Source organism: Sipha flava, unplaced genomic scaffold, assembly GCF_003268045.1.
Source record: "Sipha flava isolate LNK unplaced genomic scaffold, YSA_version1 199_pilon_pilon, whole genome shotgun sequence".
In the NCBI taxonomy this organism is placed as follows: Eukaryota; Metazoa; Arthropoda; class Insecta; order Hemiptera; family Aphididae; genus Sipha; species Sipha flava.
This window is the reverse complement of record NW_020272782.1, coordinates 700465-716412: the sequence shown is the minus strand read 5'-3', so window position 1 is coordinate 716412 and position 15948 is coordinate 700465. Positions and strand designations below refer to the sequence as shown.

Genomic DNA, 15948 nt, shown 5'->3' with positions numbered 1-15948 from the left:
AAAATACACCAACGTGTGAGGGTGGTAATTTTTTTTTCAAACTTGATTTTGTTATATACCTGTTGTTGATTAACTTTTTGCATAGCCATTCTTGCCTGGACGCATTGTCTGGTCTCTAAGAACGCTTGTCTTTTCGCCACTTCGTTAGGGTAATGCATCATCACACCGGTCACATTTGTGCACGCCAACAGCAGTAAATTTATGAGACTCTAAAATTATAAATAGCGTTGAATCAATTGATATATATATATATATATATATATATATATAACGGGGTCAAAAGTACAGGGTGTCGGTATTGATAATACGATGTCGCTTCTTATCGAATAACGTTTTTCGCGTCAAACGTCTTGCGAATGTCGTCACTGCGGTATAGACGACAAGCGGGTCGAAAGACAATTGTTTTAAACCATGCGTTAGATACACAACTGATTTTAACCTTTTCATTACAGCTTTGTGTACCAACTATCGTTGGGTTTTATGATGATATCCAGACAATACCAAATTATGATGAATTCATTATATTCACATATTTTTTTTTTTTTAAGTCACGATATATATATATATATATATATACAAGGCTGGGCATTAACGAGTTAAAAGTTAAAATTAAGTTAAAATGTTAAGTTAATTTTAATTAAGTTGATTAACTCGTTAATTTTTTTTACAAATTAACTTTTAACTTAATAAGTTACTTTTTTTTTAAGATTAATTGGTTAACTTAAGTTAATTTTATTTAAAAATATCTAAATTAAGTTAATTTTAGTGCAAAGAGCAATGCAAATTATTAAATGAGCTTTTTAGTATATTTATAATTTACTATTTTATTATGAATTTCCTGTAGACGAAAATAATATGAAAAATAAATTTAATAGTTATTATATGGTCTATATTTTATCACTATATTTTTATAACATTGTTAATGTATAAACACTATAAACCAATGGAAATCCTAAGAATATTCTGTGTAAAATAGTAAATACCATAAGAGCGAGTGTCGCGGGGGATTAATCACAAAACAACTGTGGTATAATTTCCAATTTAATTTCATTATTCAACTAGCATGTGTTCTGTTTACATCTCGTTAGAATTTATAATATATTGTTATTAGTTTATTACTTTATTAGTTTATTATATTTCTGTGAAAGTTTATTATTTCTTTATTAACTATTTTATTTTTTAAATAACAATGTTACTTTACTAAGTTACTATTAGTAACTTTTATGTATCATTTTAAATTGCCCCTGTAATTTTCTTGAGCGTTGAAAAACTAATATTATGTGTGCAATTTTTTTATTTTTGCAAATTATAAAATTTTAACTATAAACTACGTTAAGTTACTTTTTTTTCAAAGTTAACTTTTAAATTAACGAGTTAACGAAAAAAATATAAGTAACTTTTAATTTAACTTAATTTTATGATATTATTTTAAAATAGATTAACTTAACAAGTTAAAAAAAAATCGTTAACTTGCCCAGCCTTGTATATATATTGTTTTATTATTTAAATCACCTGTATCGATAGTTCGTGTTCCATAGTCAAGGTCAATATTAACTGCGAGAGCATGAACATGGTCCCGGCCACGACGGCGTACTGCAACTTGACCGGCAGCAAACTGTAAGAAATGTAGACGAACACCAACGTGGGCACGGTGACTGCTTGGGATTTGATCAGCACGCCAAAGGACAGTTCGATCAACAGGAATGTGGCCAGCACCACGTATGAGACGAAACTTAAATACACTTCGTTTAGCCCGGACCGCGACACTATGCCTATAATGACTGCAGGAAACGAATACGAGAAGAAGAAAATAACACGATGAATATTAATTCTACACTCGTATATTATAAATATATATGAGTATATATTGCAATAGCAGTAGCGCTCGGACTTACCTAGGTAAATAAGTATACAACACAAAAGAAGCAAGGAACATTGGACCTGAGTCTCGTAGTTGGACAGCAGAACGGCTATGGCCATGCAAGTGAATAGTATACAGAGCAGCACCAACAAGTGGACCATGTGGCTTTGGTTGGTTCGCAGGAAATATCTTTGGTAGAGCATTTCCACCTGTAAGCGCGATATCAACGCGAATGACGCGCGCGTTAGTAAATTAATATTTATTTCCTATACTGTATACCGAAAATCGATCCGCGTGACGCCTATGTTGTACATTCGTGTTTGATAATTAATTATTAATATTAATTCCGCAAAACTTCTATATTTTACACACTTTATACTTCTGTAACATTTTTTGCTAATGAATACATTTTGGTCTTGCAAGTTATTGACGGAGCGGTTCCGAGTTTACGAAAGTTTTTCCTGAATGCATCGTGCACGTGCACACCTACGGTACTTGTACAGGCACTTTTTAAGGGAACAACTTGGGTGTGATTTTCTTACGTTATTATTTAAGTGTTTAAATTAACAGAATATCATAATCCCGGAAGTCAAAATCGCGGCAATGCTAATTAAAAACCGACACCATTATTATCGAGTGGACGGACAATTTAGTAGAGATAAATTATTCAACAACGTAGAATTTAAATAAAATAATGTTTGTACCCTGGGCATTTTTTAGACTTTTATTTTAATACACTATACATACTAATTTCATCAATAATACTTAGATGTACATATACGATTTATGATTTTATTAATATATTAAAATATTAGATATTTTCATAAAAAATACATTTCACGATACTCCGTTGATTAAAAATATATAATTTATGTTTTTCAGTATTTTACCATTCGAATTTCCTATGAAATATATTGTGAGTACAGAGTATAAGAAAAAAATGAAATAAAATGAAAAACAGAAAAAATGCATAGCACCGGTATAAAGAACATTTCTTGATTAAACCAATTTATTTTAGCACAATAATAAATCGAAAAGTTATTAAAAATATAATATGAATAGGGTACCCTTGGGCAATATATAATAATATTATTTCAACGATTCTTGCGTTCTCGCAAAGGTATATTAAGAATGATTTCAATTTTATTATATAAAGAAGTCGTAAATTTGTTAATGTAATTTGAATTTGAAAAATTGTTTAAACGTAGCTACGAAAATAGTGTTTTAAATAATAGCACTAGCGTTAAAAGTTATTATCGAAAAATTTATGGTTATTGATAAGCTGATACGATTGAACCTTGAATGATTATATTTCGTTCACCACAGCAGCAGAGATATATATTCTAGTGAATCAATTTTCGCTAACGGATATTTAAACAAATCGTTTAGGTTCCGGTTCATCGAGTAATAATACAATTTTTGTAAAAACACGTGGAATCAATCTAAAAAATATTTTACGGTTAGCTAAGTGAAAAAAATTTCAATAAAAATAACGTTTGCCATCAGAGTTTATTGTTGAAACGGCGCAACGTCGAGACGTTATAAATACAAATGAAATAGTAAACGTTGAACGCCTTTTCGGCAATGACCGTTTTCGACGGGACCTCTTTTCTTTTCGGTTTATCGGTTTAAACGGTAGTGATGACAAAAAAAAAAAAAGGTACTTTATAATCGACTCTTGCCGTTTGTTAATGTACAAAATCTGTTCAAAAAGCATGGTGATTTTTTGGCGGGGGGCGCGATAGAAGAAAATCCTATGCTATTAATTATGTCGGGTTTTCCGGGCGGGAGAAACGTCAATGTACAATTGAAATTCGTCCCAAGGGCGAGACGGAGAGAGCGAGGAAGAGGAAATAAAATAAAAACAAAACGGCGACAGTAAATCAGTACTCACCTGCAAGTTGTTGAACTGGTGAGACGACGTCAGCAGCGTGGTGATTTTCCGGCAACACCCGAGCTCGGAAAAGTCGCGCAGCACGTCTCCATTGTCGTCGGCCAGACCGCCGGTACCGAACTTGCAGTTGGGCGACAGCGAAACCCTCTCGGACGCGTCCGGCTGCTGGTCGGATTCCGCGTAATAGTTGACCGTCTCGCTGGCGCCGCGACTCTTCAACACGACGCGCGCATCGTTATTTTATCCGTCGCGACAACGTTTTTTATTCTCTCTCTTTCCCATCACGCGCGCCCGTTCGTCCGCAGACCGTGCGAATCTCCTGGCACGATCCGTTCGACGCGTCCCCCGGCTAAGGCGTCGCACACGTTTGTCTCTCCTGTCGCCGTAATACTATTGTAACGCGCGCGCGCGCACCTCTCCCCTCCCCACCGGACGTAAACGGTAGTACGACGGTGGAGTTAGCGCGCGGTCACGCTCTTCTGCCCGTCGCACCCGTAGACGTAACCCAGCCCCCCTGCCGTAAATCCTTGTCCCGCCAACGGTAGCTACATTTTTGAATCCGAACCGTCGCTTTATTTTCAACTAACAAAATCTTGGTGATTTTCTTTATTGGCAAACTGTTACACTATTATTATATGCGATATCGTACGGTGTGAAGTATCGTGCCGTGCGGCACTCACAAACTAAAAGTGAACACAAGAATATTCAGAAGAATAAACGTACGGATTCAATTGTTGTAACGTTAACGTACGAAATGGCTAACTGTTGGGTGCGCGGAGCAGATTCCCCCACTTGATTTTCCATCACTATAAAAATGCTAAGGCTGGAGCCCCTTAACTATAAGTTATGTCCATATCAACGCACACGTACGGTGACACCGGCGACTGCAGACCGTGTGGTCCTCGGCACGATCACATAGATGCAACTGGGGTGAGAAGACTTGAGTGGGTTCAGCTCCCGTAAATATTTTCATAGTCGTCTCGGATTAAAAATAATGGATTTCAGAATTTTGTGTTTGTTATCGAGACGAAATCTAATCACCTACGTCTCAACACTCGAAATGCTTATTAAGTTTGATACTTCTTGTTATCCAGTTTATTATGGGTTTCACTCTACTCAGTAGTATCCTATGTCAAATAATTTGGTTCACGAAATCTTCTACTTAAAATTTGAACGGAACAAAGTGATGAGTAACAGCACATCGCTGAATCAGAAATTAGAATATGAGGGTCTGGGGACGTAGCCCCTCCGGGTTCGTATTATCTCGGTATTTATAACCCCCTCCACCAAAAATAAAATGTAACCTTTAGTTTTGCCCATGTACGATTAATGTCTTCGCGAAAAACCAACGGAACACTTTCACCGTACCTACTCTGACTACGGTATAGTATGTGAAAAAATATATGTAATTGTTGGGCGTTGAAAACGTTTGATTCGTCGGACTCGATCGCGCGGACCTCGCCGGGACGACGCAAAACAATCGCACATCGTGGAGTACACGATGTCTGTTCGACTGGCAACGGAACGTTTAAGTATTAGATAATGCGCCGGTGTAACACATGCACGTTTCCAACGCTTGTTTTCTGTTTGCGCAACAATCACGGACGACGCGGCTTATGATTGTCGCCGATTAATCCATCTATACCTAGCAGTTCAACTAGTACGCGTTATAGACAATCATTTCGAAACCCGAAGCTGTGAATCGCATTCGCTTTTCGCGCTTCAATGGAATGTGCCGATCGTTTTTGTTGTTGTTGCTGTTCACAACGGACTATACACCTGTATTACGTCTAAGAGTCAATGATGATAGTGTTACGATTAAACAACTCAAAAGTGATTGTTATTGACGTTCTTACAGTCACTTTTCACACGACAAGAACTCGTTTGATACGATTCCGATGAACGATTTAATTTTCGGTTGAACGTGACGCGAAAACAATAATGACGAAACAAATTTCAAATGAACATCGGAACGTAGGAAATAATGAGTTATTTCATTGTTTTTAGATTCATTGAAATAAAATGTTATGATTCAATTGTAGTCTTGCGGGGGTTAAAATGTTGAGCACAATTACAGTTGTGATTCGGGAATAAATTAAATTGTCTATGAATGATGTTCAAATTACAAAATACAATTTATAACTTGCACTCGCAGAACGGAAAAACCGAAATGAAATTATATACCCAATGTTCAAAGTTTTCCAATACTTTGTTGCAAGTGTAATATTTGCTATCAATATTTAATGAAACTCGTTAACGTTAAGAATATCCATACTATTTATATTATTATATTGTATTATTATACTGTGTACGCGCTGTATACGCTGATGGAAAATGTATTTCAAAATTATAATACAATAGCGCATTATAATTTAATGTACATTATCTTTAACAGTTAAATAGTTACATTGAAAGTGAATAGCTGTAGAGTATAGTATATTAGTTATTTGTTCATTTAGAGATAATATTATTAAGTGAAGTTTGCATAATAAGGTAAAATTAATTTACTTCAGTTTTTTTTCTCGTGCGAAATACACGAGATTGCGTACTCGATGCTGTATGCGAAACTCATTACAATCAGCGTATTAAGAGTCAAATGAGTTCAATTAGATCGTACTACGAGGTAATTTAAAGACCCAACAACAGTTAAGATATGTTTGGGTCAACGTGATAAACATAGTATTATAGCAGTTGTGTCATCATTCATAATATTATTGTAACGTACCAAAAAAAACGTATGTACCGCAGTGGTAAACTGCGGGTAAAATATTGTTGAGTTCAAAATTATAGTCTTGTAAAATCGATTCTTGAGATCAACACTTAGCAGAACAGAGGCGAAAACTAGACGATATTATAACTGTTAAAAAACATGGAAAAAGTAGTAAAAAGTACGAAATAGTACGGTAAAGGTAAACTTAAAAGAAAATAAACAATACGTTAACGGCACTATGTCTATATACAGTTGAACTAAACTAATTCGGTAAAATTGAAATACTAAAACAAGTGATATAATGATTTCCGAACTTCTCTAATAAACACACAAAACAATAATCTCAAACATTAGTCATGTAATTATGTACAATTCTACCAACCGTACAACATGTAACAAATAATTATTATAATGACGTTTGCAATCGTTTGGTCGGGCTCACAAGTGCAAGATTATAATAAGCTTTTGGAGTACCTTATCCCGCATGGTTTCGGCACATTTGTCGCTTGATCAGTTTTTTAAATCATTGTTAAAGAAATAACGCACAGAGACAAGAACTAACGATTAAATTATAAACTTCACATGGGTAGCTGAAAAACACCGAGTCAAACAAAGTAATCAATTATTGATAAATCTATTGATATATTATTCTAACGTATTGTGTACGATTTCTTTCTCGTTGAAAAATCCCTGTAATAAACTTATATAGTTTTTATTTTAACAAAATGCCAACAGTTGTGTTTGGAAAAATAAATTATAATTTATTGAACAATCGGCTGATTTTATTCGAATGCAATAACTATTTTTCAATATTAATGTTTAAAGCTGATTTAACAATCAATTTTGCACTAGCACAGTTTTATCATAAAAAAAGTTCTTTGAAGTATTGAAAACTCAAGCAATATCCCTATATTTAAGTTAAACCATATTTACTCATTTCTCACAGTTTTTTAAAGATTTCATTGATATTGTCGCATTTTACCGGTATTTTGTTTCTGATTTCAAATCTAATAAAAAGTTTCTAAGTAACTTTTAGAGCACTCAAAAGATATTTTCCCAAACAATTTCAAGAATCCAATGTATGAGTACATATTCAATTAATTTAAATACAGCATATTGATAATAATTAATTTTGATAAAAAATGAGGATAAAATTAAATTACGGTTCAATTTTTATACTTGGATTTTATATCTGTACTTCAGTCAGACTAATATTGAAATTAATACGCTTATCGTTATACTCAAAATTTAGATTTAAATGGTGTATAAATATTGAACGTTTACATAACTCATAACGTATTAAATTTTTTTTTTTTTTTTTATATCAGCAATACAATAATAATGACATTGAAAACACCAAAATTATTTTCCATTACGAAAAATAATCATTTACCGATATTTAAATTTCATTAAAGTAGAAACATATTTTTAAGAAGTTCATAAAAATAAATAAGCTAAAAATAACACAAAATTATTTTTTTCAATGGCGCTTCAAATTCAAGATGACTTATGACTAGCTATGAAAAATCTTCAATATACCATAAGATATATATTATATTATATTATCATACACGTACAAACATAAACATACGAAAAAGTATACAATATAAAAATACATGTAAAAGATGTATTATTTTTTATTAAAATTTTATTAAAATTGAAAAGAGTTTTTCTTTGTTTTCTATTTTTTTTTTTTTTTTTTGAGAAAACTAATTTAAAAACATTTTTAAAACTTTGAAATCATATTAAGTATTATTTGTATAGGCCAAAATCAACACCGGATTTAATAGAAAATAAATGGCTAACAATTATAAAGTTTCATTTTTAAAACAGATATTATTTTTCTTACGGATGAAACTTTTATAAAATAAAAAGTAATTTTCTTTTTATAAAATTATTGTAAATAATAATGTTATTATTATTATTTTTTTTACTAATTTAATTTATGATATATTTAGTTTAAGATGGTAAAAATAAATCACAAAGATTTTACCACAACGAATTTCTATTTTAATTTCTTATTTTTGAAACCAATTTTGAATATTAGTTTATTTATTGTGACAGCCAAAGAACATATTTTTTCAAAGAAATAATCATGTTTATATTATCTTGATGAAACGCCTCGGCTAAAAAATTCCGTTCTAAATAGGCGGTGAGTTTAATACAATTATTATGTTTAGATAACAATGGCCGTTGCCTTAATTGTTGATTAACATAAACATGGTTTAACCGAACATATATTTTTATTTTATCAATTATTTTACATTATTAATCACATAATGGACAATGTAAAGCTGCAAACACAAGTGTTCTCGATGTATTAGAGAGCTTTCGGTGATAATTTATTCAATAACACGCGAGAATTTCTACTTGTGTATATTCATTGCGTACAACCATCAGATAAAAGTTTACAAAATACACACAGACACTAACAAATAGCATACTTGTCCGTAACAACGTATACAAAAGTATACGTATGCATAAGTTTTCGTGTAAATGTAGCCATCATTGTATTGAAGAACATTTTGATTACTATTCCTGTGTACCTGAATTTTTTTTCTGACAAAGATTCCATAGTGTATAAAGGGAAAGAGAAAGAGAGAGAGAGAGAGATATAAAGAGAGAAAGAAAACTCACTAGCAATGGAGTTGGCGAGTCGGAAGCCGTCGAAAAATGTTGGTAAACTGCCCAATTAGTGCGTCTTTGTGTCTGTGGCGATGATTCCATTTCCGATACGGATTCCTCGGTGGTTTTGCGGTGCTGACGAAGACTTGTCCATTTTTTCGGCGTTCTCTACACGACAACATAACACAATAATTACAACGTTAATATTTAATTAATGATAAAAATATGTCATCCGCAAATAAGTAAAATATATTACAGAAAATTATACGATGGGCTGAATCAAAAACTTCATAACCGTTTTCGTATACGTCTGCCAATAGATACCCCGAGTTAGGGAATTATCGGGTGCAAGGGTATTGTAGAGTTTGTAAAATTATAGAATAGAATATTTCAAAACATTGATTTTTGAAAACCGAAAAGTAAATAAAATTAATAATACATGCACTAGTAATTTCGATCGCAATTAATTATAATATATACCGTTTTCGAATATTTACGAACCTAAAACTATAACCTTGATAAATATATCTGTCTAAGTGGATAAACAATATTCGAACGAAAACGAACAACAGTTGTTGTATTCGATTTCTACTTCAATACATTGCAGTACAACGCAAAAGTATTATTACCGTATACGTTTATGCTTATTTGATTTAGCATAATCTTCGTAGTTCGTCTTATGTTTAGATGTGTTTATTACACGCATATGCAATATTATATATTAATAAAACAATACGCACTATTGAATTCAATGCTTTAGCTTAATTAATTATGAAAATAAGATGGAGGCAAAATCGCGGTTAGTGTAAAATCCACTGTAGGGTAAAATTTAAGCAGAATAATAATCTCTGGAATATGCTGCTCTTCCAGAGATTTAATTCCGGTTCGGTTTTAATCTTTCACCGTCTGACAAATATCTCAGATTTTAAACGATTAAGTACCTAATATTATAATATCGTCGTTTAAAAGTTTATACTTACGGCACAATAATGATTACATTTTTCAATGCACTACGTTCGTTAACGTCCTGATATGCGCACTGAACATTTGTACACCTCATTTGACCAAATTAAAAAAAACCTTATTAAACAACACAAGGCAGTTTTACAGTGATTGACAAGTAACATAGAAATTCGCAGTGTTTATAGCAGTAAGTTATTTCGTTTTAGGTATAGAACTTGATAAGCTTAAAAGTTCTCAACATTTTTTTATTCAAATCGAATATCGAAATATTATAATTTACCAATAAATTCGTATAAACGCGATTGAATTGATTTATTTATTTACCACCACTAATATTTATGTTTTCCTACATAAATGGATACACAGTACACATAGTGTATGTTTACGTAGAACTGTCACGATTTATTGAAATCAGTTAATGGAATGATTGATTTAAAAAGCGAATATATTTTGATTTTCGAAGTTCTTACGATAATAGTGATGATATTTACAGCAGATTTAAGTGATAGTAATCTTTCATTCAATCACATTCAATCACTCATACCGAATATTCGTATTTATTTATGCTTTTTTAAAACATTACCAATGGATTGTGTACAAGGTTAGATGAAAACTTTTTTAGTAAAAGTATTGCGTGAAATCATTCAAGTGTCAACGCCCCGTACAAAAGTTATCGAGACCATCCATAATTTGACTTCCCATTTAAGTTTTCTAATGAATGACTTCTTGATAAGAATCAATGTAGAATCAACCAAAGCAATCTTTGAAATATGATAATTGGATATTTGGCTTTAAATAATAGCTTTATAATATTTTACTATTTTTCTTATCTACACAATAACTTTTTCGTTAATAAACCTACTGAACTCAAGATATTTAATGATACATAAAAGCTTTAACAACGAACTTTCAAAGTTCACCACTCAACCCAAAAGGTTAACTCTACTATCATATATATATATATATATATATATATATATGCCTCAATGTCGTTGATTAAAACGGAGGCCCACCTCATTAAATTAGTTGTCAACTACAAAATCTATTATTACGAGGAATACTATTAATTATTTTATTATAACTACTACAAACGTTAATGATATTAGTATACAAATAGACATTTATATTCTTTATATTTATTTTTATAACGTGAAAACTATCTTTATATAATGGTTAAGATTTCATAGACTACTCGTATGTACAAAACCGATTTGCGATGATAACTATAAAATAAGTATTATAATAATATAATATGGAAAAACTGAATATGAAACACTAAAATAATTATAAATTAACTTTTGTAAACAATGGTGAAAACTAAATAATTTTTTAACAAGTTTTTACTGTTTTATACGTATACGAGTATATTATCATATTACGTCAAAATAATATTATCTATATTTTATTCGTTCAAATTAATTTTGAGAAATATAAAAGGAATGTAAAGAAACAAGACTTTTATTCTTAAGCATTCTTAAGCGAATGAGCAATATGTACGTTTTGATTTATGCACAGATTTAATAACATTTACCTAATGTTGATAATTAAACATCAACTTGTTCAACGGTGAGTTATTGTTTTTGTTTCGGCAGACAACACATTACATATACATACATATAAAAGTTTCAGTTCATCGCGCGACCATATTCGTGCAAAACATATAATATATCATATATAATATATCACAACCCAAACGCATAACCTGGGGGTTGCAGTTCCCCCCTCCCGTAAAATAGCCACTGGTTTTATGTTATATACGTATAAATATTTGAATAGAGCGAAATGTCATTGTTGTATTTTAAATTGGTATTTGTTTTTCTGTGTACTCAGGGATTCGAGTTTACCCAATTTAAAATAAATCCAATTTAGCCACGTCTCTAACAACGAGATACTCGAAATTAGATATGTTCGCTAAATACTGTTGAAACCATTAAATCTTGATGTTGGGAATAAGACGATCGTAACTAATCAAATGATCGATATCAATGATAGATAACTTTCATTCCAAGTCTCATTCATATTCAATATTAATCGATAAGTTTCGCAACACAATCATCCACGCGTTTATATAGAATTAAAGTTGACCGTTCTTAATACTGTCGTCTGTAATGAAAAAAAGTACATGGACACGCATACAAAATCGCAATAATGACATCGAATCATCATCGTTACAAATGTTTTCAACCATTAATTTGTAGTAAAAAAATATATACTATTTTAGTAATTACAGCATCCTTCTACAAACTCTTTCAAATACGTGCTTTGAAATTCAGTGTCTCTGAGTTCCAGGCCATCTCTGGTAACGAAGCAGCGGACTCCTTGACCAAAACCGCAGCATCTATTCGACTTCCATCTAGCAATAAATTTCCATAATCTGACCTTTTCCCAGCCTTAAATCTCGCGTCAATCAAATATATAAATAAATAATTATTACAATCAATTACAACTTAATTCTTACGTTAACCTTCCATACAACTTTACTATTCAGTTTAAATTTAGACCACTATTCCATCCAAACCATGGTTCTACAGTTTAAACCTATGCCGCAAGCTATCAATTATTTTTCCCGGCTTCGTCTAGTTCATGCTTTACTTCCTTCACATTCCTTTAAATTATAATTGAATTACTCACTTCTTTTTATCTTTCATCAAACTTCTGCAGTTTGTGACAAAATTCACATTTTGTTAGATTACCTCTTCTTGTCCTTGGAACGTTCTCGTTACTTTTTTCCTCTTTCACTCTCTTAACATCTTACCCGATATCTATTACATGATATCCTCTCATTCTTATATCACCATACTTGCCACTATATCGTTTATCCTTAATTCTGGGTTGCTTGTAATACGTAATCTATATTCCTGGGTTAATTTTAACTATACAAAATCTCAATAATAATAATAATAATAATAATAATAATAAAAAATAATTTAAGTACAAATTACTCATTCAATAGTTTATAATTCATTTGAACTGTGTGAATAGTTGTCATAAAATCGTAACGGTTTCATTGTCGGTGTGCTAAAATGCATATAATTCGATGTAAACTGACTAAAAGTATAAATAATTGATAAATTAAATATTAATTCTATAATAATTATGTTCTTTAATTGGGTTAAGTTAATAAACTACTTTTACAAAATTAAGACGAGTTAAAAAGTAATTAAATTAGTTAAAAGTTAATTAAAACATTTATTCCTTAAGGAAAGTTTTTTTTTAATTACAAAAAGAGTTGAATCAGGATTTGACTATCAAGTGACAAATTTCTAAGAAGCTTCAAAATTAATCAATGCTACCGAAAGACCGTTGAAAAATAAACTTTATTCCGTGCGATGAACGCATAAGTAACAAAATATAATTTGTTTTATTTAAATTCACAATCGAAAAAATAATTATTTTTATTTATACAGCAAGAGATGCGAAACAAGGTAATAATTTCAGAAATAAAATCAGAAATACGGTGTTGAATAAAATTAAAGACTATAAGTATGTTTTATAATCGTATTTGAAACAAACAATTTATAAAGATTTGTTCTGCGAGTAATAATATACTGCTGCGGTTATCGTGCAACATGGAAAACGGTTTTAATAAACCAGATAAAAGAAATGGACGCGCGTTCATTAAAGACAAAAATTCTGAATTATCATTTATCGTTAATATCTGAAGAGTTATTGATACTTGCATGTAAAAAATATAATTAGAAATTCAAATATTTATATATAATAATATTTAGTTTAATATCAACTTTACTGAGATTCAATTCAAAACGAACTCATAATAAAAACAAGAATAAGTTTAATATATTATATAACACATATGTGTGTAATATCATCAGTGCAACGTAGTAGAGACCAATTAAAATTATATCAGATAAGGTGGGCCGCTGTTCCCTGGATAATATGAACATATTTCGTACTTGTAACAATCGTTGAACATTACAATAATAACATACCCAATACGTTCGTTTTATGAGGGTTTATGTTAAAACAATTATACGGGTGGTTGGCCAGTATAAACATGTACTATAAATTCGTTTCACAAGTTCCACTCGATGGAAAAAAAAAAATTTCCAAATTTGATCCGGAAAAACGCTTATTATTCATTATATTACAAGATGTATTACAAATTTATTTAATTATATATAAATTTAATAAATTTATTAAAAATAAAATATTTAAAATGCTATTTAATATTTAATATTTTTATTAATCCTATTTCAAATGCTTAAAGACATTTTAATATTTCACTATATTTTAATTCATACGACATCATGTGATAAACCTATATAACGACGTAGAGCAGCTTTATTTTTATTGTGGTTCATGATTTATAACGTAAGTAAAAATAAGTTTTAAGAAGAAACATGTTGATTTGTTGGTAAGTCTTTCCCTGGCGTACCGTCAACTCGCAGTGCGTGTGGATTGTGAAAAAAGCTGTTTCTTCACACGGATTAAAATAACAACAGTAATTCAAAGATATGTTTTATTGTAATACGATACAAGTTTATGTAAACGAAATGGTTTGCATACATTTTTTCCCATAACTAATGTACTTATATACGTCTTAAATAATTAATCTGTGAATTATTCAGATAATATTTTTTTTCCATTATAGGTAATATAATGTTATAATGTTTATAAAATCAAAATATTGAGTATATAATATAAAATATTATGGCCAACTTTCTTTTGAAACTAATAAATGAATAAAATAAATAAATGCTTTTCTAAAAAAAAATTTCGACACGGAGCTTATGCATACCATATGTATTGTACATAAATATTTTGAATGGGTTGCGACTTGTTATTGAAAAGAAAATAATTACAATTTTATGTCATTCACATAGTATAATTGTATAATATGTATAATGTATAATTTAAATGTAAATGTAAATTTATATTTATATGTATTTATATGTATTTATATGTAATTTATATTTATAATTCATATGTATAATTTATATACTATGTGAATGAAATTATACATTGTATATATATTATATATTATTGTAATTTTATATGTATTCACGGTCAGTGACGGTATTTCGGTAAGTCTCATGAGAAATAGTATACCATAATACATATTATGTATTCAACGTTGTACAATAATTACATTTTTAAATGTAAAAATAATATACCTCAATAAGTCTTTAATTTCGCTTAAAAGCTGTACATAGATATGCCACTAGAGTAATATTTGGCATAGAAGGAATAAAAGACCCTATAGGACATAGGGTCTTTGATTCTTTTTATATTTCGTTCATATTATCCAGTGATTTAAGCGATGAATGGTATAAAATTCAACTTTATGTATAGGTTATTAATATGTAGAAATCGCAATACGACTATGTATATACGTAGGGGTGGATTTAGGTATGTTACGGCCCCTGGCGGAATGCATGTGAGGGTTTACATAAACGAGAAAATATAATTTTTTACTACATAATATTTATTATTATATAAAAAAAGAAGAAAAAGAAGAAAATTTATTATCATATTCAACTACTTATTTGATAGCAAATAATCATAAAAACAAACAAATCATGTGTAAGTAGTATCATCATAATATTGTATTTACTTCATAAAAATACGAATCGTTTAAACTGTGTAAGTGTAAGTAGTTAAATAAATTAAATAATGAATAATACAAATAATAATTTTTAGTAATTAACATTAGAAGCTTGGAACTTTTCTTCATTTTATTTGCACAAAATTATCAACAGGTAACATTTTGAAAGTCAAGTGATTTAAGCGATGAATGGTATAAAATTCAACTTTATGTATAGGTTATTAATATGTAGAAATCGCAATACGACTATGTATATACGTAGGGGTGGATTTAGGTATGTTGCGGCCCCTGGCGGAATGCATGTGAGGGTTTACATAAACGAGAAAATA

General features: G+C 30.4%; 1 protein-coding gene across 5 annotated transcripts in view; it reads right to left on the bottom strand.

Moving 5' to 3' along the window:
* The window catches only part of LOC112681910 (adenylate cyclase type 5), a 223621-nt gene that overhangs the window by 30634 nt on the left and 177039 nt on the right, over positions 1-15948 (bottom strand). For all 5 annotated transcript variants that reach the window (XM_025552266.1, XM_025552268.1, XM_025552265.1 and 2 more), the window contains 5 exons: positions 9103-9258; positions 3756-3968; positions 1896-2070; positions 1513-1781; positions 60-209 (listed from right to left, as the gene is read on the bottom strand). In XM_025552266.1, coding sequence (XP_025408051.1) covers positions 60-209; positions 1513-1781; positions 1896-2070; positions 3756-3968; positions 9103-9258 — 963 coding nt within the window. The remainder of the gene's footprint in view (positions 1-59; positions 210-1512; positions 1782-1895; positions 2071-3755; positions 3969-9102; positions 9259-15948) is intronic.